The following is a 25140-nucleotide window of genomic DNA, read 5'->3' as shown; positions in this document are numbered from 1 at the left end:
AAAGATAACAGTATTTCCAGTACTCATGGTTCAAGTCTGTCATTGTTGATAGTGGTTACTCATTCAAGAGGCAGAAGTTGGTCATTGCTCAAGGAACCATCAGCCACCTTTGGAGGAACTCTAGGATTTTACGGAACTGCTTTACGCATTTCATGGAATTATTCTGCTTCCAAGAAAGGCGGCTGTATATGTTTCCTCGAATTATTCTGCTTCCTCAGGAAGATGAATGAGACTTAGTTGTGCATTAAAATTGAAACAATGATTTTCCGAGCTCAGGGTGTAGCGATCAGGGGTCAGGCTCAAACACCAGTTGCTATAGCAGTGGGAAGCTCACACAGGAACCAGCGCGATAGGTACACAGGCAGAAGAAAATATTACAGCGCACACATGCAAAAAAGACATTTACCTCAAGCAAGGCTAGTTTAAAACACCTAAATATTTTCAAAAAACATTATCAAAAAATATGGGGATTTGGTCACACCATATTGCTATATGGTGCTAAGCCGACTTACTGCGACAAAGTACCCCATGATTAGTGGGTCCTACACTATCCATTGAGTGGGAGATCCTGCATCTCTGAACCATGAGAGCATTACACTCTTCTAAATGGGAGAATCATAAGGTCTCCACCCATGACACAAGTGGATGCTAATGAGAGGTACTTATATGAAGGAGTGTTTTAAACTAGCTTATATATTTATATAACTTATATATTTAGGCGTTTTAAACTAGCCTTGCTTGAGGTAAATGTCTTTTTTGCATGTGTGCGCTGTAATATTTTCTTCTACTGTATGGTCTTATGGCTGCACCATCTTTAATGCATCTTTTAGAGTGTGCCCCCCAAATATCTTGTTAGGTACACAGGCAGGTCACCCTGGCAGATGATGCGGGCAAACCCGAGGTGCGGAGTCTAAGTACCAACCTTTGTTCACCAGAGCACCTTATGGTGGAGATGGCTTTTGCTGTTTGTTAGTACCAGGTCGCAGTCCTCAGGATCGCCCCACCAAAAGGTGAGCAAGCTGGGGTCCAGAAGCGGATAAGCAGGTAAGGAACAAACTGAAGCGTAATCACTGAACAAGCCAAAAGGTTAGTAAAGGAGTAGTTGACGGTTGGGATCAGGCAGAAGCATACTGTAGTCGAGAAACAAGCCAAGGGTCGATAATGAGTGGTAGCAAATATGGACGGCAGCAGGGAAGATGGGAGTGAGATACTGGCTGGAGATAGCACAATAATCTGGCAAACAGGAAATGCAGAGACCCTTAAATCAGTAAGTTCATGGGAGGAGCAAAGAGTTAAAGGCTCAGCAGAAAGCAAGGCACATGGCAGGGTTGTCCAAAGGAACCTGACAAGGTGCTATCCAGCATCCCAAGTAGTTCAGTGAGTAGATTCATTGCCAGTCACAGCAGAGGTTCAAGCCCAGGTCCTGACACAGGGAACCTCTTCTAATAGTTACTATTTTAAAAGTTCACAGTATATTATTGTGAGGGTCACTTAGAAAAATACCCTTTATATTTGTGGTCATTGGAAACAATCCCCCTTTCACAGATAACTAAAAAAAAACTTGTTGATAGTTGTTACCCATTTGAGAGGCAGAAGTCGGTCATTGCTCAAGGAACCCTTAGCCACTTTTGGAGGAACTCTAGGGTTTCACGCAACTTCTCTACGCATTTCATAGAATTATTCAGTATTCAGTATTTCCAGTACCCGTTGTTCAAGTCTACCATTGTTAATAGTGGTTATTTATTTGAGAGGCAGAAGTTGCTCATTGCTCAAGGAACCCTTAGCCACTTTTGGAGGAACTCTAGGGTTTCACGCAACTTCTCTACGCATTTCATGGAATTATTCTGCTTCCAAGAAAGGCGGCTCTATGTTTTTCATAGAATTATTCTGCTTCCACAGGAAGATGAATGAGACATGTGCATTAAACATAGAAGCAATTACTACAAAGATAACAGTATTTCCAGTACCCATGGTTCAAGTCTACCATTGGTAATAGTGGTTATTTATTTGAGAGGCAGAAGTTGCTCATTGCTCAAGGAACCCTTAGCCACCTTTGAAGGAACTCTAGGATTTCACAGGACTACTCCATGCATTTCATGGAATTCTTCTGTTTCAGAAAAAGGCTTCTTTACGCGTTTCATGGAACTTTTCTGTTTTCTCAGGAGAATGAATGAGACTTAGTTGTGCATTAAACATAGAAACAATTACTACAAAGATAACAGTATATCCAGTACCCATGGTTCAAGTCTGTCATTGTTGATAGTGGTTACTCATTTGAGAGGCAGAAGTTGGTCATTGCTCAAGGAACCCTCAGCCACCTTTGGAGGAACTCTAGGGTTTCATGGAACTGCTCTACACATTTCATGGAATTATTCTGCTTCCAAGAAAGGCGGCTCTATGCGTTTCATAGAATTATTCTGCTTCCTCAGGAAGATGAATGAGACTTAGTTGTGCATTAAACATAGAAACAATTACTACAAAGATAACAGTATTTCCAGTACCCATGGTTCAAGTCTGTCATTGTTGATAGTGGTTACTCATTTGAGAGGCAGAAGTTGGTCATTGCTCAAGGAACCCTCAGCCACCTTTGGAGGAACTCTAGGGTTTCATGGAACTGCTCTACACATTTCATGGAATTATTCTGCTTCCAAGAAAGGCGGCTCTATGCGTTTCATAGAATTATTCTGCTTCCTCAGGAAGATGAATGAGACTTTGTTGTGCATTAAACATAGAAACAATTACTACAAAGATAACAGTATTTCCAGTACTCATTGCTCAAGTCTGTCAACTTTTCCCCATTCTAGTACTGGCCCCACACCACCTTTAACACAGCCTAGACACCCTCCGTCCACCCACACTATAACAAACACACTAGCTGCTTGGGTCAACGCATCATTGGATTAGTACTGTGCTGTTTTTCAAAACTTCTGTTTAACACAATCCACGAAAACCGAATAAAACCGCGCAGCCTACCCAACACTGAGCAGAACAATAGACGCGACAATTCTCCCGCTGTCTGGTGCTACATACATATACTTGGCCCTTTTGTAATGGGATCATTTCTGAGTTCTGCTGTTATGTCTAGCTCAGGAGTTAATTAGACGCTCTACTAATAGCAACAACATAGCCAATTAAAGATAATTACCCGTGGTCATATTAACCCGAGGGCAAGAGAAGGTTTCACTAGTGATCCTACTTTGGGTGAAAGGGTGAAGATATATGAACATACAACAAGTCACGGAGCCTTTCAAGAAACCAGCAATATTCAGGACTGATCTCCTAATTGCATGACTCCGGAGTCAACTTTATCATTATTTTCATGGCTTAATTGCTGCTGCGGGTGTCTGTTTGGCATGAGATGGAGATCGGTTATTGCAGCCGCTTGTGCATTGTGTTCTGCTGTCAGCGGGCAGAGGTGTTTTTTTTTAATTGTGATGTGTAATAACGAGCATAATGCTGATCTTCCATACTGAACTCAGGCATTTAACTGTGATACATTAAACGGGGGGAACTCCTATTTGCCTACTCATGGAGATGATAATCTAGAAGCAATTAGGGAAACGTAGAAGCGATGGAAACAGCAAGGTCTTGAGTAGAACTATAGACCTGAAGGGACTTTAGCTGGAAGGGGAATTACAGCATATGCCAATATTTAAAGAGGTCGTGGGGTTGATTTACTAAAAGCAAATAGATTGGGCATTTCGCAAGTGCAGTTGCACTCATTTTCCTCAGAGCTTAGTGAATGTGGTAAAGTTCTGCTGATTTCCATCATCCAATCATGTAGAGCAAAAATGCAGTTTTTTTTTTTGTTATTTTCCTTGCACCTGATTTGGAATTCTTTACAAAGTGAAGCTTTACCACATTCACTGAGGGTGAAAGGGCTATGGGTAAAAAAAAAAGGACTATTTTGGAAGTCCAGAACCTCACTGGGGCCCAGCTGGTCAATAGTAAGCTTCTGTAACTCTTCTGCCCCGTACACGCGATCGATCAGACTTTCCGACAACAAAACCATGGAATTTCGTTGGAAGGTTGTTGGCTCCAACTTGTCTTGCATACACACGGTCACACAAATGATGGCCAACAATTCCGAATGTAGTGAAGTACTACGTTGTTTTTCAGCTCTTTAGCGCCACCTTCTGGGCTCCTTCTGCTAATTTTGTGTTAGTAGAAGTTTGGTGAGTGTTGATTCGCGCTTTTCTTTTTGCGTTTTTCATTTAGCGCTATTATTATTATTCTTGATATCACTCAAAAAAAAAAAGCCTTTGAAAATTCGTTTGCAATAACTCCATCAGTATCACCAGTAAAGCAGCTTCATTATTATCCCATTAAAGAAGAAGAGAATTGTGCGCTGCATTTGGAGATTTCATAATTTGCCGCGTCACGAATATTAATTCTACATTATGAACGCTAGTCTACAAGACCGACCGCTTCTGCTTCCGAACATGCGTGGACTTTTGTCCCGATGGACTTGTGTACACACGATCGGAAAGTCCGCCAACAAACATTTGTTGGCGGAAAAAATTCAGAACCTGCTAGCCAACATTTGTTGGCGGAAAGTCTGACAACAAATGTCCGATGGAGCGTACACAACGGTCGGACTTTCCGCCAACAAGCTCACATCCAACATTTGTTGTCGGAAAATCGGATTGTTTGTACAGGGCATTACGGTGGAAAATGGAGATCTATATATTGGGTCCCCTTAAAAAGACCTCTTGCCCTCCATCTCCTGACCCATTTATACTCCCTTTCCTCGCACTCCTTCATTGCTATATTGCACTTTCCGAGCCACTGAAAAATACTTGGTGCTTCCAGGTGTGGGCAAGCACTCGACCTCCTCCAATGTTGCAGCGCTCAGGTCTGATTCATGTGACATCATCAACCCTGCATAAGCTCCTTCATGGAACGTACACAGGGTTAGGACTGCAGAACAGTTGGGGGGGGGGGGGGTAACGTAGATGCGGGGGAGGTGAGAATAAGTCAGAGGATATATATTTCGTCTTCCTCCTCCTACAATTCCGTCTGCATAAAATATGCCATCTTTAGGAGAGATTGCTTCATGTTGCTTCCAATACAATGACATCATCAGCAGTGCAGATTTGAATGTTCAGATCTGTAGTACTACAATCCGCATGACTTAGACTTCCTTAAAGGGTAACTCCACTTTCGTGGGGAAAAAAAATAGCAAATAAAGAGAAAGAAATATAGCGCATATGATTGTGACACTAATCATTTTGTATTTGAATGTTATTAAAAATGACCTTTCCTTTTCAATCTGCAGCCAATGTAATCTTCTGAGAATGCATTACAATATGGCTACCTGGAGTTTTCTGTACACAGAGTGTGTACTGACCACGCCCCAGAAACATAATTTCCTGCTTTTATGATTGGCTCACCAATTTTCCCAGAAGTCTGCCTAAGATACAAGTCAGATTTCAGGCATCCCCTGCAACAAAAATGTCATTTTTTGAGAGATACTTTCAATAGGAGGAGCCCGTCTAAAGGGATGCAGGCCCAGCAGATTTCCTTATTAGTGCCCTGCAGCTCCATACCTGACAGTTAATTTTAAAAAACACTCCCATTAGACCTGCTATAACAGACACAGACAAACACACAGAATAACAAAAGGTAGGAATCTGCAACAAAGTTTGTTATAATCCTTCAAATGTACATTGATCACCCAGAGGGGGGTGTTTTTTTCTCAACAAAAAGTGGAGTCACGCTTTAAAGTTGGCTTCCTTTGGATTTATGTAGCTAGCCTTACTATTTTATCTACAAGGCAGAAAAGACATAAAAAGCCATTGAGCATGTAATATCTGTATGTGACATTATCAGTAACACCGGACCCAGCCAGGAGCAGCCATTCCCCTCCTCTCTCTCCTCCTGCGCCAGGCCAATCGCAAGAAATGTTTCTAAGATGGATTACCCAGCAGCCGCCTGGACCGGGGGTGCCGTTATTACAACTGGAAAGAAAACAAGAACACGTTCTTTTAGCTGGGAACAAAATCAGAGACTTTTTTCTCCTGGAAACAGGAGATAAAAATTTAGGAGTCCCTAAAATTAGGGACTGTCCCTAGAAACCGGCGATGTCTGGTCACTTTAGCTTAGGGTCATGAAAACTCACTTATGTTAAACCTAAGCTTTGACCATGCAGGGCAAGGCAACAGGTTCACTTAAGTGGTAGCCTGCCAGCTGACTGTTTTTTCCACTGCCCTGCTTCTCTGCTAGGCTAGGAGTGAAAAGAGGGAGCCTTGGTAAGTATTGACTTGCAAGCCTTGGTAAGCACCTACTTGGAAGCCATAATAAGCATCTACTTTGAAGCCATGGTGAGCACCTACTTGGAAGCCCTGGTAGGCATTCTACTAGGAAGCCATGGTAAAGAATCTACTTGGAAGCCCTGCTATGCGTCCACTTGGAAGCCTTGGTAAGCATCTATGTGGAAGTACTGGTGAGCATCTACTTGGCAGGCCCGGTAAGCGTTTTCTTTGAAGCCTTGTTAAGAATCTACTTGGAAGTCTTGGTAAGCATATACTTGGAAGCCCTGGTAAGCATCTACTTGGAAACCCTGGTAAGCATCTACTTGGAAGTCCTGGTGAGCATCTACTTGGAAGCCCTGGTAGGCATCTATTTGGAAGCCCTGGTAAGCATCTGCTTAGAAATCATGGTGAGCATCTACTTGGAAGCCCTGGTATGCGTCCACTTGGAAGCCCTGGTAAGCATCTATGTGGAAGTACTGGTGAGCATCTACTTGGCTGCCCTGGTAAGCATCTACTTGGAAGTCCTGTTGAGCATCTACTTGGAAGCCCTGGTAGGCATCTATTCGGAAGCCCTGGTAAGCATTCACTTGAAAGCCCTGGTGAGTATCTACTTGGAAGCCCTGGTGATTATCTACTTGGAAGCCCTGGTATACATCTACTTGAAAGCCCTGGTAAGCATCTACTTGGAAGTCCTGGTGAAACTTGGTAGCCCTCGTAAGCATCTACTTGGAAGCCCTGCTAAGCATCTACTTGGAAGCCCTGCTAAACATCCACTTGGAAGTCCTGGTGAGCATCTACTTGAGAGTCCTGGTGAGCATCTACTTGAGAGTCCTGGTGAGCATCTACTTGGAAGCCCTGGTAGGCATCAATTTGGAAGCCCTGGTAGGCAATAATTTGGAAGCCCTGGTAAGCATCTATTTGGAAGTCCTGGTTGACTTCTACTTGGAAGCCCTGGAAAGCATCTACTTGGAAGCCCTGGTTGGCATCTACTTGGAAGCCCTGGTAAGCATCTACTTGAAAGTCTCAGTAAGCTCCAAACCTGGAGCTTACACAAGGTGGATGACTCTTTTATGACCTCCATGTGACAGTGCTGGGAGCCTGAATGGCCAAGCACCAAATCTACCAGCAGCAGCCAAACTGAATGCAGGGATTAAGAAAAGGTAAGCAGCTAATGGATGCAATTAAAGTAAATTTGTTGAATTGCCCTACATGCATAAACTGCAGTTTCTTCCTAATCTTACAAGAATGGGATAAGAAAAAAAAAGCGTTGAATTTGTAAATTTGCCTTAGTATCCCCAGTTCTCTGGCCTGCTGCTTGAAGGTTGCAGTCATTTGCAAGAACTACAGCTGGCACTTCCACAGAGAGTTAATGGCCTGACAGCTAGCGGAGAGGAAGCCTGCTTTCTCATTGGTCCATTTATAGCACTTCCACTTTATACCCGTCTGACTGGCATGTTTACTGGGATACAAATGGCCTTTTTCTGAAAGGCACAAAAACAAAACGTCCCTCTGTACATCACTTAATTCACAAAACCGCCGCCGCTTCACATTCATTTGGTCTAGTAAGCATCTCCGACCTACCTTCATCAACATAAGATAAATTTTTAAGTCATGCTAAATTTTTATGTCTTGAATTCGGCAAAGTGCATTTGAATGTATTCCCGTCTGTTCATTGGGCGCACAGGTTTTCAAAGACGACGAGATAAAATCACAAACATTCCCATGAAAGGGCGTTCTGAATCATTCACGAGAATAAATGCACGGGATTCAACACTCAGGCAGGACTTTATATTGGAATCCGGCGTAGGCTTCATAAAAAAGAAATTTTAGGAACACAAATGATTAGTACGGTACGCTTTAAAATTGCACACACCTGCGCAACTGCGACAAACGATGGAAAATGTACTATCCGTAGGTGACGCTTTAAAAGCCTTTACAGATTACCATGTTAGATTTACAGAGGAGGTCTGATGCTAGAATTATCGTTCGTGATCTGACGGTCGCAGTGATACCTCATATGTGTGGAACGATTGCTGTTTGCGTGTGTGCGGGACTGTGCGTTCGCCTTTTGCGCGCAAGCATCGGGGGGAAAGGGGCACTTTAAATTTTTTTTTTTTTTTTTTCCAAATTATTTATTTATTATTTTATTTTCATACTGTCGCTTTTTAATTTTTTTGATCACTTTTATTGTTATCACAGGGAATATACAGTAAATATCCCTGTAATAGCAATTGGCGGTGACAGGTACTCTTTATAGAGAGATCTGGGGTCTACCAGAGCCTAGAGAAGAATGATCCCATGTTACTGTGCAGGGTTCTGGAGAATGCGCTGGTTACCTATAGCTGTCCAGTGGTGCAAGGCAATCAGATGCCAAAGAAACCTGCCTGATGGTCTACAGCTGTGAGGCCTTAACAACCTGCCGACCAGTAACATACCTGGTACATCACTGGTCTTCAAATGGTTGTACAGGGATAATGCCTGCAGCTGCAGTCATCACCCCAAGCACCACTTTTTAGAGCTGGCAGCCGGCTCTCTTGTAATAGCAATCAAAACATCTAACTAGCTGCTCGATTGCTATTACAAGCAACGGGAGGGTACGTTCCCCACCCCCTCCTCCTCCCGCCGCCTTCTGTGGCTTCCTCGGGCTCTCCCGTCCCACCGGGAGGAGACCCGAGCTACCAGTCAGCACTTCCGCCGCGTAGTTGGACACACAAAGAAGGCCAGGATCGGCTTTGATTTGGTCTCCACTATGGTAACATGGAAGCGATGACCTCACACCACTTCCGGTTTACCCAGATGTCATTGGCGCCATTTTCAAAAAAACAAAAAGCACGCTAAAGGCCCGTACACACGATAGGACTTTTTGACATCAAACATGCAAATTAGCTGTTTTAAGGCAACATCCGACCGTGTGTACGCTCCATCGGACAAACTTTTTCGGTTTTCATCGGACAAATGTTGGCTGTGCAAACAGACAAACTTTCCGGCAACAAAAGTCCTATGGTGCAAAATCCTATCGTGTGTACACAAGTCCATAGGACTTTAGTCCAAAGTACTAACACACATGTTCAGAACCAATGCAAAAGATCAGACAACAATACAGAAGTTGACCAAAGGGTGGCGGTAAAGAGCTGAAAAACCATGTGATTTGGTGAAAGTTGGCTGAAAAAGTCCTGCCGTGTGTATGCTTAATTACTTTTACGGCCAACGCCCTTTGTACAAAAATCCACGGGAAAAGTTTGTACAAAGTCCGACCGTGTGTATGAGGCTAAACACTGATCTTGGTGTTTTGATTGCTTTTAAGTGCAGAGGAGGGATTTGGGGTCTTATTGACCAAAGATCCCTCCATAAAGAGTGCCTGTCACGTGCTGCTTGCTGCCACAAAGATGTTTACATTCCTTGTGAAAGCAATAAAAGTTAAAAAAAAATCTTTTTTTTTTTATAAAAGCAACAGTGTAAAATTATTATTTATTTTTTATTAGTAATTAAAAAAATAATTTATGTGCCCCAACCCCCCCCCCACGCTTGTGGTTGCACGAAGAGGATGTATGGGCAGCCTCTATACTATTAGGGAAGAACCGGTGGTTACCAGCGACCCTTGAAGAGGTAGCGCTACATTTTAGAGGTGGCCTTGGTCTTTAATTCAAAGCGATGTGTAAGTGTGTATGTACAGTCAGCAATGTCTCAGCTTTCAGATTTCGATTCATTTATATCCTGTGCCTCTGCTTGCTTTCTGCATCTCAATGTCTAATGGGATGAAGTGAACCATTGACCTTATGCAAGACGGGTTAACTGAAGAACCACTATGATGGTGTCTGAGGAGGACTGGATGGGAATTTGTCTACCACTAGAGCGTGAAATGGAACAGGATCAGACAGCTCCGCTCTCACTAAGAGTCATAGGTCCAATTTCCAGGCTAGACATTATTCATGCCGTGTTTTATGTCTTCTTATCCATAATCAGTTGCTATAGATGGACTACTCAGCATTAAAGAAAATGTACAGTTTTTGTGTTTCCATGTATATTTACCACCAGGCAGCAGGTGGAGAACTTCAAGAAAAACCTTTTTCTTGCTTATTTTTGGAACTCTACAGCCAAAAATAATGGAAAAGCTGGAGAGATCAGATTGAATCTGAACTCCGGATAAACAGCTAAATAGTTACAGTATATGAGAGCAGGGGTGTAGATAAGGAGCGGGATAGGGGGGTCCAAGTGGGGTGAAACTAAAGGGGGGCTCCAGGAAGGGCAGGTAATGAGAAAGGGGGGCTTTAAGGGGAAGCAGTGATGCAGTGAGTGGGGGCTCCAGGGGGGAAGAGCTGAGAAGGGGGGCTCCAGGGCAAACACTGAAGAGCAGTAGGGGTGAGCCATGGAGTTGGGCTTTAGTGAAAGTGTAGAATACAGTGGAAGTGCAGAATACAGCGGGGGAAGGGCATGGCGCTCAAGGGGGAGAGCACTAAGTGAGAGAGGCCACTGAAGTGGGGGCTCCATGGGGCAGTACTGAGGAGGGGGGCTGCAGTTGTGGGGGAAACTAAGGGGAGTCCAGATGAGAATACTGAGACAGGTGGGCTTTGGGGAGGGGGGGGGGAGCAGTGAGGGGGCTCCAGGTGGGGGAAGGGCATTAAAGGGGAATTTCAGGGGGTAAATAATAAGAAATGCAGAGGCTCTAGATGGGAATGGAGCACTGAAGTGTGTGGCTCTGGGGGTAAGAGTACTGAGGCGGGTCTGCTACGGGGGCAGCAGCAATTGGGTGCTTCAGGTGGGAGAAGGGACACTGAAGGGGGGTTGCAGGGGGAAAGTTCTGAGGAGGGTGGACTTTATGGGGGAGTACTGAGGTGTGGGGTTCCAGGGGGAAAAGCACTAAGGAGCAGTAGAGGTGAGTCCTGAAGTTGGACTTTAGTAAAAGTGTAGAATACAGTGGGGGAATGGGGCATGGCACTCCTAGGAAAGAGCACTGACTGAGGGGGTCCACTGAAGTGGGGGGGGGGGCTGCGGTTGGAGGGTCACTAAGGGGGGAGGGTCCAGGGGGGAGGACTGAGGCAGGCGAGCTTAGGGGAAGAGGAGGAAAGCAATGAAGGGGGGGGCTGCAGGTGAAGGGGCACTGAAGGGGAGTTCCGGGGGGATATAATGATAATAATGAGACGTGGGAAGGGGGCACAGAAGTGTGTGTCCTGGGGGTGGGGGGAGTACTGAAGTAGGTCTGCTATGGGGGGGAACAGTGAGTGAGGGCTCCAGGTGGGGGGAACACTGAAGGGGGCTCCATGGGAGAGCCCTGGGGAATGGGGTTTCATGGGAAATGCATTGAGGAGTAGCTGAAGTTAGCCCTGCAGTTGGGCTTTAGTGAAAATGTTGAATGGGGGGGGGGGGGGGCTGTTGCTCCAGGGGGAGAGCACTGAGTAAGGGGGTAAGGGGGCCACTGAAGAGGGGGCTTTATAGGGGGAGTACTAAGGAGGGGGGCTCCAGGTGGGGGGGGGGTACTAAAGGGGATGGCTCTGGGGTGGGAGTACAGTGGCAGGTGGGCTTTGGGGGGGGGAAACAGTGAGGAAGGCTCCAGGTGGAGGGGACACTGGAGGGGGGCTCCAGGGGGGAAGTACTGAGAAGTAGGGGGGCACTGAAAGTGGGGGCTCCAGGTGTGGGGGGGTTTGGGGCACTGAGGAGGGTGGGACTCCAGGGGGAAAGCACTAAGGAGCAATAATGTTGACTCCTGGAGTGGGAGTTTAGTGATTGCTGCATGTTTACAGTACATTGATTAAAATCAACTTTTAAAATGACGGCAACATTAAAGGTTGTAGGAGTTTTTAGTGATTGGGTTGATATCTATATTAGGATCGAACATCCAAGTTCATTATCTGATTGATGTCGAATTTTACACAGTGACTTGGCCCCAATCCCCTTCCCATGGCGGCTCAGCCATCTGACACATGGTGCATTGATGTCCGGTAATAGCCGGCTGACACTTTGACTGGAGAACGCCGCAGGGGCTCATTAGACAGCAGCTAATTGATGTCTCCACTGAAGGCAGAGGAAAAACAAACGGAGAACATTGCTTTTACTTCGTGGTTAGTTAGTAGAGATACATTACCCAGCAGTGGCTGAATTAGACCCCGTCAGGGGAGTTACATAATAGGGAAGGGACAATACAATGGCACTCTAACCAAAAACCTTTTTTTTCTGGTTCTGGATAAAGCGGTGTAAGGTTAGATCCTCTGTCTTTATTTCAGTCTGCAGCCCCAATGAGAAGAATTTCTGTCACTTCCTGTCCCTCTTCCTGGGTGATGGCTCTGGACCAATAAAAGTGAAAGTTGGTACCGATGGATTGCTCCGTCAAAGGAGCAGATACGCCATTGAAATATCAAGCAGTATGTAAAGCAGTGCCCAGGGCAAAGATTGGAAACTGCTTACCCCTCCTCCCATCCCTGCTAGTACAGAGCTCCCCCCACCTCTAGCCCCCCCAAGAACAGAGGTCCCCCTTCCTGCCCACTACAGGGATCCCTCACCCCATAGCACCCCCAATACGCAGATCTCCCCCACCTTCCAGCATCCCCTGATACATAGATCTCCCCCAAACATCTAGCATCCCCCAATACACAGATCTCCCCATGTCCCAGCACCCCCTATACATAGATATCCCCCACTCCTAACACCTCCTGATACGCAGAGATCCTCCAATCTCCTAGCACCCCCTAATACACAGAGCACCCCCATACCTCCAAGTACCCCCCAATACATAGAGCTCCCCCCCACCTCCTAGAACCCCCCCGAATACACAGAGCTCCCCCACATCCTAGCCCCCCAATACACCATCTCCTGCCTCCTCTTGCGGCCCCCAATGCACAGACCTCCCCCAGCTCCTAGAACCCCCCCCCCAAGTACACAGAACTTCCCCTACCTCCTATTACCCCCTCCAATACACAGAGCTCCTCCCACCTCCTAGTAACCCCCCCCCCAATACACAATCTCCCCCCACCTCCTAGCTCCCCAATACAACATCTCCTGCCTCCTCCTACTGCCGCCCAGTACACAGACCTCCCCCACCTCCTCCCTTGGCCGCCCAGTACAGAACTACTGCAGCAACTACTGATCCATGCCTAGCCTCCTGGCAGCTGCACCTCTTGAACTCTCACTTGGTGCTCGCTGTGTCATATGTGAACACAGAATCGGCACAGGAAGCCACTTCTCTGTTTACAAGTGACAGTGCCCAGCGGGGAGCAGAGGGTTAATGCAGGAGGTACCACCATGGTCCACACGAAAAAAAATCTCTGCTGACTGGAGTGATGCTGCATTCACTCCTGTCTGTCAGTGAGAGGCAGAGAGAGGAGAACTCCCTGCATGCCCCCTGCACTGCACCGCCCAGGGAAGATGCCCCTGCCTCCCCCCGGCCCTGAGTATAGGTGGACCCTGTTCTGGTCCTGGGCTGCTACCTCTCTGATAGCGACAAAGGAAGTGGTCACCAGACGGTAAATTCTTGGATGTGGTACAAAAGTCTATCGGGCTGCATTTAGTACCATCAGGAGACGCCGGTCTTCGTCAAGCCTTAACACAGATCCCTTTGTGCATTCTGTCCTTATTTATTAGCATCAGCTGCTCAAGCCCTGAAGAAGGGGGAGGCTTTTCCCCTGAAACGTGTTGGCTGTATTTGATGCGCCTAACCATTACAAGTTAAATAATGAGCCTTTGTACCAGGCGCTCCTCAGTATCCAACAAAGGTGCAACAGGAAGTGAAAGGAAACCGGTTTCTTTGAGTGTTGTCTTCAAAAGAGGATACAGAGGGCCGGAAAACACAAAGGATCTACTGTTTGCCTTTACAGCCCAGTTCTAGTTTTTTTCAAAAAAATATTTTACTGAATCAGTTAAAATAAAAAATAAAACAATGCAATGCTCACCTTCTCACTGGTGATGTCCTCTACAGACTCACCACTCTAAGGTCCAGCGCTGGATCTCTACCAGGCCTAGGGTCATCCAGCCCACTTCCTGTAAGCCCAGGGCAGTACCAGTACGGGTTCAGCCAGTGCCCAGAACAAGAATGTGGAACTGTGCCTCCCTGCTAATGCATGCCTTAGTATGGGTGTACCACCCTGGGCCCATTCTCTGCCCACGTGCTCCAGCTGCCCATGGTTGGCATGTGCACTGCATATGCATGGCCAATTGCTTGTTTTCTAGCATCTAGAAAGCAGTTGTGTGTGCACTTTGTATTTTGTTTCAGCTGTGAATGGATGGGATGGAGAGTGGGCATGTTGGAACATAGTGTGCCAGCCACTGATCTGGATTGTACAATGAGGGGGTGCCCCCCACCACTGCGCCCAGGATGACCCTCCCTCCTGCCCACCCCTTGTCCCAGCCTTGGCCCAGGGTTTCCTGGACACAACCCAGAGAGTGCTTAGTCATGGAGGCCCTGGCTCACAGGAGAATTCTGCAGAAAAGGTTATTACCTGAGCGCAATGGAGCTCCACAGAATTCAGAACTGCCTACCTCCGACAACAGTAAGAGAAGAAGAGGACCCCCCCTATCATCTGACCAGACCGAAGACACTTGGAGGAAACATGCATTTTCTTCTTGCTTTTCCCTGATCTGCTAACCCATGGGTAAGTGACTCAAAGTATTGAAGCCAGAGGATTAACATAGCAGACAAGCAATTAATATTTCGGAGGGAGGCCAGCAATGACATTCCCAGTGTTCCTAACAAGGAAGGTTTGAGGGACTCTCATTTTTATCAAGTAACACTTGGGGTCCTTTGGCAAAAATGATCAGAATGGAGCCCGCAGTCAGTAGTATTTACTATGATTCTTCCTCTGTTCCCCCTTTCCTTCTTTCCTCCAAAGTCTGTAGGTACACTATTTGGCAAAAAGTTACGTGGTCATTCCTCCAAATTACTAAGTTGAGGTCTTTCTAGTGAAGGATTCTGTTAATGCTACACCATGCAAAGACATTTCAGACCCCTGGTCAGTCGGCACACATAGAGTATATATAAAGGCAAATACATTGGGAACATGAATTTAGGAATTGTAAGCTTTGGAAGGCCACAGTAAATTAGGGCCACCAAAGCAACTGTTAGATATAACCAAGGAGGGGCCATAAGATTAGAAATTGAAAAATAAAAATAGAAAATAGGTGGGGGAGGGGAGAGATATATGTAGTGCATACTTATCTCCAATGAGGCCCAAGGAGCGTGATAGGATAGTGGAGGGCCCTCACCTCAACTATGAATAGCAAAAGGCAGTAAGACTCAATACTTTATATGGTCAAACCTTTGGCATCAACCAAACTAGTCCAGATCTTATCACATTTCTTAGCACAGTTGCGGCTGGCATAAGTCATTTTTTTTACAAAGGAAGTATCTCATTAACTGTAGCGTTCCACCTGGACTAGTTTATGGTTTAGTTTATTACTTTGACACTATTCTTACATTTTTTTTCTGTGCTGTCCATCCACATTCTCTCTTTGTGGGTTTTTTTTTCCTTTTAGATTGTTTATGGATCTTGCTGAGAAAAATAACAAATGCGGCACAAGTACAATTTAAGGTTGGCTGTGTGGAGCCCAAACGTTGATTTCTGAAGGATCTGTAATCGGCGTGCTCTCTAGGAGTCTTATGGAATGCGTCTCTAGGCTATGACTGGATCCTGAAGTATGTCTCATCTGAAACAATTACTATATCATGTTTTCAGTCCTCCTGTTACATATCTTCAGTCTCTGACAAATTTCTATGTAGCATTCCATTCACTGAATATCATGTGCTACCCTTTGGTGATGTCAGGGGTCACACATCAGGCCCCCCTATGAAGTACGTTGACCATCACTGGTTTTAGACAATTGTGTGCATTCAACCTTGTGGTAGCAGTTTGGTGAAGGCCCTTTTCTGTTTCAGCATGACTGTGCCCCCCTGTGTACAAAGCCAGATCCAAAAAAGACATGTTAGAAGGTTGGGTGTTGCTGAAAGCCCCCCATGCTTGTCTGCTGCTCCAGGAGGGCTCATCCTCACTCAGTGGGTCATAACAAATGAGGATACGAAGTTGCACCATGATGACATCACCTGTCAGTCTTTGTTCAGCCAAGCTAGCTTGCTAGACATTCCCTGCCTCAAGGCCCCATCCCTCTAACGTGTTTCACCACAATTCAGCTTATTTGTAGGGGTAGATCTGCGACTAAGCCCAAAACGGGTGATGCGAATTCATAAAGGCATGGCTTGATTAACTTGGTGTGGAAGTACTTAAGTAGCTTGCACATATCCCTCACCTCAATCGTGCTGAATACCTTTAGGATGAATTGGACCACCAATGGTTAGCCAGGTCTTCTCATCCAACATCAATACCTGATCTCACAAATAAATAGGCTTATTCATACAACTAAGGACAATTCGGGTGAACCAAATCCATGAAGACATGGTTTGATGAGCTTAGTGTGGAAGAACTCAAGTGGCCTGCGCAGAGCCCTGACCTCAACCCTTCTAAACACCTTTGGGATGAACTGCAGTGGTCTACACCGAGCCTCAACCTGACCCTTACTGACTACCTTTGGGAAGAACTGGAGTGGTCTACACTGAGCCTTGACCTCAATCCTACTGAACGCCTTTGGGATGAACTGGAACTTGATTATGAATCAGGTCTTCTAATTCAGCATCAGTACCTAACCTCACGAAAGTTCTTTAAGCTGAATGGACACAAATTCCAACAGATGCACTCCAAAATCTTGTGGAAAGCCTTCCCAAAAGAGTGGTTATGGCCTCAAAGAGGGGACCAACCTCATATTAATGTCTGTGGTTATGGAATGAGATGGCCAACAAGGTGCTATAGATGTGATGGTGAGGTGTGCACATAGTGTATCGCTATCTAAGTCAGTGAGGTCTGCTAGAGGAACATTACCCTTTAGTCCCCATACTTCACCTTAGATTGGGAGTCTCCTCTCGTTAGTGTGCGATCTAATAAGACGAGACAGATGGCCATTACTGCCTGTCACGATCTTTCCGTGATAATGTAACCTTCTGCAAACAGCACAGGAAACCAGAAGCATCTCACCAATATAGAGTCATTTATTATTGATAAGTAATAAAGTAGCAAAGCAAACAGAATTCTCTATCGGTAGAGTGCTACCGGCCTCTGCATCGTACAGCATTAGAGCCACGCCGCATTCTGCAGCAAGAAAACCCCAATTTAATTGTACAGCCTGGAGCAGAAGTATATCAAATCTCCAGGTTGGGCGGGGGGGAGAGGGGAATTCATTTTCGTATCAACAGGAAAAAATAATATTTGACCTGTAGCAAAAGTCGTGTTTATTCAGCCAGTGACGAGTCCTGGGAGATTTGCTAGCTTGTGCGGACAAGGGATGAAGAGAACCTGTCAGTACACTGTTACTTGGCAAAGATGAAGCTTTTATCTAATGCTGGAAATAGTTATAAAGATGAACGTGCAGGTCCAGGAAACCATATTTGTAAAACAATTGTTTTCTATGTGCCCCGTTCACACTATACATGGGTGGTGCTGTGTCAATAGACATGGTGTCTATGTACACCCAATCCCTAAATCCTCATAAGAGATTTACCATCTAAAGCCGGGTACACACTATTCGTTTTTCTTTTTTTTTTGTTCAACCCCGTAGGGTTGAAACTTCTAGCACACCCAATACACAGATTTCCCCCCATGTCCCAGCACCCTTTAATACGTAGATCTCCCCCCACCTACTAACACCCCCTGATACACAGAGCTCCCCCAACCTCCTAGCAACCCCTAATACACCGAACTCCCCCCACCTCCTAATACCCCTCAATACACAAAGCCCCCCACCTCCTAGTCCCCAAATACACAGAGCTCCCCCCACCTCCTAGTCCCACAATACACCATCTCCCTTCACCTCCTAACCCCCAAATACACAGAGCTCCCCCAACCTCCTAGCAACCCCTAATACACTGAACTCCCCCCACATCCTAGTACCCCTCAATACACAGAGTCCCCCCCCCCACCTCCTATTTCCCCAATACACAATCTCCCTTCACCTCCTGACCCCCAAATACACCGAACTCCCCTGACCTCCTAGTACCTCTCAATACACAGAGCCCCACCTCCTAGTTCCCAAATACACAGAGCTCCCCCCACCTCCTAGTCCCCCAATACACTATCTCCCCTCACCTCCTAACCTCCAAATACACTGAACTCCCCCCACCTCCTAGTACCCCTCAATACACATAGCCCCCCCCCACCTCCTAGTCCCCAAATACACAGAGCTCCCCCCACCTCCTTGTCCCCCAATACACAGAGCTCCCCCCACCTCCTAGTCCCCCAATACACCATCTCCCCTCACCTCCTAACCCCCAAATACACAGAACTCCCCCCACCCCCTAGTCCCCAATACACAATTACCCCCCCACCTCCTAGCCCCCCCAATACACCAACTCCCCCCACCTCCTAACCCCCAATACACCATCTCCCTTCACCTCCTAACCCACAAATACCCAGAACTCCCCCCACCTCCTAGTCCCCCAATACACAATCATCCCCCACCTCCTAACCCCCAATACACCATCTCCCGTTTCCTCCTAACCACCAAATACACAGAGCTCCCCCCACCTCCTAGCAACCCCCAACACACAGAACTCTCCCCACCTCCTTGACCCCTAATACATAGAGCTCCCCCCACCTCCTAGTCCCCCAATACACAATCTCCCCCACCTCCTAACCCCCAAAACACCATCTCCCGTTTCCTCCTAACCACCAAATACACAGTGCTCCCGCCACATCCCAGCCCCCCCCCCAGTACACAGACCTCCCGCCAACTCTCAGCAGCCGCCCAGTACAAAGACCCCCCACCTCCTCCCATGACCGTCCAGTACAAAGACCCCCCACCTCCTCTTGTGACCACCCAGTACACAGTACACATAGATCTTCTACGTCCTCCCGCAACTGCCCAGTACAGAACTACTGCAGAGTGATCCATGCCTAGCCTCCTGGCAGCTGCTCCTCTTGAACGGTCACTTGCTGCTCGCTGTGTCATATGTGAACACAGAATCGGCACAGGGAGCCACTTCTCTGTTTACAAGTGACAGTGCCCAGCGGGGAGCAGAGGGTTAGTGCAGGAGGTACCACCACAGTCCACACGAAAAAAATCCCTGCTGACAGGAGTGACACTGCAGTCACTCCTGTCTGTCAGTGAGAGGCAGAGAGAGGGGAACTCCCAGCATGCCCCCTGCACTGCACAAACAGATAGCGCCCAGGGCAGGTTCCCCTTCTGCCCCTGCCTCCCCCCCCCCGGCCCTGAGTATAGGTGGACCCTGTTTTGTTCCTAGGCTGCTACCTCTCTGATAGCGACAAAGGAAGTGGTCACCAGACAGTAAATTCTTGGATGTGGTACAAAAGTCTATAGAGCTGCATTTAGTACCATCAGGAGACGCCGGTCTTCGTCAAACCTTAACACAGATCCCTTTGTGCATTCTGTCCTTATTTTATTAGCATCAGCTGCTCAAGCCCTGAAGAAGGGGGAGGCTTTTCCCCTGAAACGTGTTGGCTGTATTTGATGCTTTTAACCATTACAAGTTAAATAATGAGCCTTTGTACCAGGTGCTCTTCAGTATCCAACAAAGGTGCAACAGGTAGTGAAAGGAAACCGGTTTCTTTGAGTGTTGCCTTCAAAAAGAGGATACAGAGGGCCGGAAAACACAAAGGATCTACTGTTTGCCTTTGCAGCCCAATTCTAGGCTATTTTTTTTTTATATTTCACTGAAACTGTTAAAATAAAAAATAAAACAATGCAATGCTCACCTTCTCACTGGTGATGTCCTCTACAGACTCACCACTCTGAGGTCCAGTGCTGGTCTCTACCAGGCCTAGGGTCATCCACCCCACTTCCTGTAGGCCCAGGGCAGTACCAGTACGGGTTCAGCCAGTGCCCAGAACAAGAATATGGAACTGTGCCTCCCTGCTAATGCATGCCATAGAATGGGTGTACCACCCTGGGCCCATTCTCTGCCCACTTGCTCCAGCTGCCCATGGTTGGCATGGAGTGTGCACTGCACATGCATGGCCAATTGCTTGCTTAACCCCATGGGTTCAAAAAAAAAAAAAAAAACTGTCAGCCCCAGTCGGAGCCGCTGTACTAACCATGCGAGGTTAGTCCAGTGATCTCCCCCCGCCCCACCAGAAGACTCTGATCAGCGCTCTCTGCCATTGGCTGAGAGGGCAGATTGGGAGTCGGTCAGATGCTGCTTTTCCAGTATGTAAGTCTTTCAGAAACTGTCCAAACAGCCGGCTTCTATCAGACAGATCGACAAACACACGGGCAGAATGTCGCCCGTTTTTTTTTTTTTTAACCGGCCGTTGTCTCCCGATATTCCGCTCGTGTTTATGGGGGTTTAATGTAATTTTAAAGCAATTTTCAGTAGTTACGATACAATTGTAAATTATCACATTTTGACAAAGATAGGATGGGATTTTACAGGTGCCATTTAAGACCACCAAAAAGGTAAATATTAAAAAGTATATATTTTATTTATACAAAAATGAAAATTCATAAACGTGTAACTATATGTGTATTATCTATAATTGGACAATGTGTTATTACATTATACTGAGTCCCAAGCACACTCTTGTCTTCTACATGTTTCGCCAAATTGGCTTCTTCAGGAAGTAATAAAGCGCTACAGTACAACTGTCACGGTACTACTTACAGTGAGCCCACAGGCGAGCAGGTGACACGGGATCCCCCAGGGCGTGTAGTCTAAGGGCCAGCCGGTATTCTGCCAGGGACCCCCTCACGAGGGTTTGGGCTTAGCTGCGTGCTGACCCCAGGTCACGACCCCCGGGTTCACCCTACTCACTAGGGAAGTACCAGGAGACACTGTCAGATGGATGGATGAAGCAAAAGGAGAGTCGGATAGTGAACCAAGGTTAAGGCGGGCTGCAGACAACGTAATCAGAACAAGCCGAGTCGGTACACAAGAGATCAGTTCACGAGAGGTCAGGTTAAGGCAGGTTACACAAAGGGAGCTCCGAAAACAAATGTTGCTCAAGCAACCAGTAGCTGGTTTGAAAGGGATTTAAATAGGGAAGCACATGAGGGGCTGGACAGGAAGTAGCAGGAAGGAATCATATATTAGGCAGCAGGTGAGGCCGGCGACACCCATAGCTGCAGAGTGCAGCAGAGCTGAACACAAGCTAGTGGAACAACAGGTGCCAGCCGGCCTACAGCAGTAAAGGTGAGACACAGATCAGCTCCGCAGCTGATCTGTGACAACAACTATATAAAGAGATATAATTAGAAAAAATACATGCAGTAATCAGTCTATATAACGTATCAAGTTCACATCACATACCAGGGCTCCCAGAGATTGCACCCAGAGAGGACCAAAGGCCAGAGACAGGAGGGGGGGGGGGATCCCACATGGCCGAGGGGCGCCTGAAAATCCAATGTTAGGCCCCCACTATACCCACACCCATTGTAAATTATCATTTGCATCTCTGTTTCCACCATGTAATCTCATAGCTTGGTTGATTGGAATATGATTGTATTCATGAACAAAGTATCTCATCGCTGCCAACTGATGCAAAACAATCAACAAAGCCCGTCCTGGCCAATCGACTCATGGTGGCAATATGTGCTTCAATGCTGTGTGATTCAATCAAAATGATCACATTCGCAAACAATTGAATAGCCATAACTTCCTGTCCAATTTAAAACAGCTTTTCCTTATAATCCCTGGTGATCCTGCCATGAAGGTCCTTATTCAGGCACTTCCTGTAATGGGGTGGCCACAATCTACCAGCTGTGCTCCTGTGTTGTCACTATGTCACATGGTAGAGACCGCGAGCGGCCGTATCCGCACGCACTTCACATTATACACATATTAAGAAGTGAGTAATAATGTGCAGCTGACACTGGAGCCGGAGCATGTAGACAGGAAGTGGTGGAAAGAGGTTGCAGGAGATCAGCATCACTGATTTATCAAAAAGGATGAAGAAAAGGTGAGACGGTATTTTATTTCATAAAATGTCATTGTTTATGTTACATCAGACTTTTGCTAATTAAATGGCATTCAGTTATTATTCAGATTTACTGAATCCCTCTGCTGTCCCTACAGATGTCCTCAGAGAAGAAGAGGAGAGCGAGAAGGAGGAGGAGGAGAGCGAAGATGAGGAGGAGGAGAGCAGCCCTAGTTCAGTATTGACTCTATCATTACCTCTGTCAGAGCAGCAGGTGAGTACCGTCATTGGAAAAACACATCTCTGATTGGAGGGATCTATGAATTGGAGGGATCTATAACCCTCTGGAAGTTTCTTAGACTGGGTAGAATATTGGCCTCTATATCTGATACATTATGTGTGCTATGGAAGCCATACACATTTCTATATCTCCCCCTTCATATCAGGCGCCCCTCTAACATCAAAGCCCCCCCTTCACATCAAAGCCCCCCATTCACATCAGAGCCCCCCCTTCACTTCAAACCCCCCTCACTTTAAAGCCCCCCCATTCACATCAAAGCCCCCCATTCACATCAGAGCCTCCCCTCACATCAGAACCCCCCTTCACATCAGAATCCCCCTTCACATCAGAATCCCCCTTCACATCAGAGCCCCCCCTTCACATTAGAGCCCCCTTCACATCAGAGTCCCCCTTACATCAAAGCCCACCCCTTCACATCAGAAACCCCCTCACATCAGAACCCTCCCCACATTGAAGTACCCCCTTTCACATCAGACCCCCCCTTACATCAAAGCCCACCCCTTCACATCAGAAACCCCTTCACATCAGAGCCCCCCATTTTATATCAGAGCCCCCCATTCACATCAGACCCCCCTCATCAGAGCCCCCCCCTTCATATCAGAGTCACCCTTTCACATCAGAGCTCCCCCCACATATCATATCCCCCCTCACATCAGAGCCGTCCCCTTTTACATCAGAACCTCCCCTTCACATTTCACATCAGAGCCCCCTCCCCACATCAGAGCCCCCCTTTCACATCAGAGCCCCCTCCCCACATCAGGCCCCCCCCTTTTATATCAGAACCCCCCTTTTACATCAGACCCCCCCCCCACATCAGAGCCCCCCTTTCACATCAGAGCCTCCCTTCATATCAGAGTCCCCACCCATCACATCAGAACCCCCTTCACATCAGAGCGCTCCCCACATATCAGATTCCCCCTCAAATCAGAGCCCTCCCCTTTTACATCAGAACCTCCCCTTCACATCAGAGCCCCCTCCCAACATCAGAGCCCCCCCCTTTTATATCAGAGCCCCCCTTTCACATCAGACCCCCCACATCAGAGCCTCTCTTTATATCAGAGTTCCCACCCATCACATCAGAACCCCCCTTCATATCACAGCCTCCCCTTCACATCAGTGTCTCCCCTTCACATCAGAGCCCCCCTTTTATATTAGAGCCCCCCTTTCACATCAGAGCCCCTCCTTTTATATCTGAGCCTCCCCTTCACATCAGAGCCCCCCCTGCCTTTATATCAGAGCCCCCCTTTCATATCAGAGCCCCCCTTCACATCAGAGCCCCTCCTTTTATATCAGAGCCCTCCCTTCACATCAGCCCCCCCCCCACACCAGAGCCCCCTGACTTAACATTAGAACCTCCCCCTTTCACATCAGAGCCCCCTTTTAAATCAGAACCCCTCTCCACATCAGAGCCCCCCCCCCATATCAGAGCCCCCCTTTCACATCAAAGCCCCCCCCCCCCACATCAGCAGGCTGGATGTGCCCCACGAGCCGTAGTTTGAAGACCCCTTTTAGATGATGAGGTTAGATAGTGGAAGCAGAGCTGCGATCGACACCTCATTATTGCAAATTACAATTGTATCTTGACTATCGATCGATATCCACTCCCCCATTATGTGGCAAATTTATCAAATGGGTTGACTATAGATTGATTGAAAAAAAAATCGATCATTTATTAAATTGTGTATGACCACCATTATGTGGATGTTGTGTGTGTACTAAACACCTATAGATGATGATCTCCTCCTATAGGTGAGGTTTTTGGACAATACCTGATTTTGGCTTTGTATTGCGTGCCGTTAGGGGTTGCCATGGTGACACAGATAAAAAGACATCAGAAATATCTATTGTTGCTGGTAAACCATACACAATGCTTGTGCTGCTTCCTACCGATGACAGATCTGTTCGAGGATGGAGCGTCCATGTGAGCCTGAAGGCCACATATTAACAGTGAGTAAGGCTTCATTCACATTACCACGTCTCCAAAGTCACATGATTTCCAGTGTGACCTTGGAGGGTGACTTCGATCCGACCTTACATTTCTCTGGACCAAATTCGCAAGTCGCACCAAAGTAGTGCAGACATCTTTTCAAAGTTGCTTCAAAGTTGCACCGTTTTGAACAGGAGTCATCGGAAAGAATAGACTCCGGCTTGTCATGCAACTTTGATGTCCAAAGAGACTTCAGCCTCCTGGGACATGTGACGCCCCGCAGCTTCCTAGGATATGTAATGTCCCATAGACTCCTGGGACATGTGACCTCCCGCAGCTTCCTAGGATATGTAATGTCCCATAGACTCCTGGGACATGTGACTTCCCGCAGCCTCCTGAGAAATGTGACCTCCCGCAGCTTCCTAGGATATGTGATCTCCCATAGCCACCTGGGACATATGACCTCCCGAAGCCTCCTGGGACATGTGACGTCCTGCAGCCTCCTGGGACATGTGACTTCATGCCACCTCATGGCACATGCTACATCCCTCAGCCCCCTGGGACATGTGACATCCCGCAACCTCCGGGCATGTGTGACATCCCACAGCCTCCTGGGATATTTGACATCCTGCAGCCTCCTGGCACATGTGACATCCTACATCCTCCTCGGACATTTGATGTCCCACAGCCTCCTGAGACATGTGGCATCCCACAGCCTCCGGGGACATGTGACATCCCACAGCCTCCGGGGACGTGTGACAT

General features: G+C 47.0%; 1 protein-coding gene across 1 annotated transcript in view; it reads left to right on the top strand.

Moving 5' to 3' along the window:
* LOC141112851 (serine/threonine-protein kinase Nek11-like) overlaps positions 1 to 25140 on the top strand; it is a 274187-nt gene that overhangs the window by 202440 nt on the left and 46607 nt on the right. Inside the window, exon 13 of the mRNA XM_073605945.1 lies at positions 22309 to 22424. Coding sequence (XP_073462046.1) covers positions 22309 to 22424 — 116 coding nt within the window. The remainder of the gene's footprint in view (positions 1 to 22308; positions 22425 to 25140) is intronic.

The sequence above is a fragment of the Aquarana catesbeiana genome, linkage group LG11 (genome assembly GCF_042186555.1).
Source record: "Aquarana catesbeiana isolate 2022-GZ linkage group LG11, ASM4218655v1, whole genome shotgun sequence".
NCBI classification, from domain to species: domain Eukaryota; kingdom Metazoa; phylum Chordata; class Amphibia; order Anura; family Ranidae; genus Aquarana; species Aquarana catesbeiana.
Note: the sequence above shows the minus strand (reverse complement) of the source record. Positions and strands in the feature narration are given on the sequence as shown.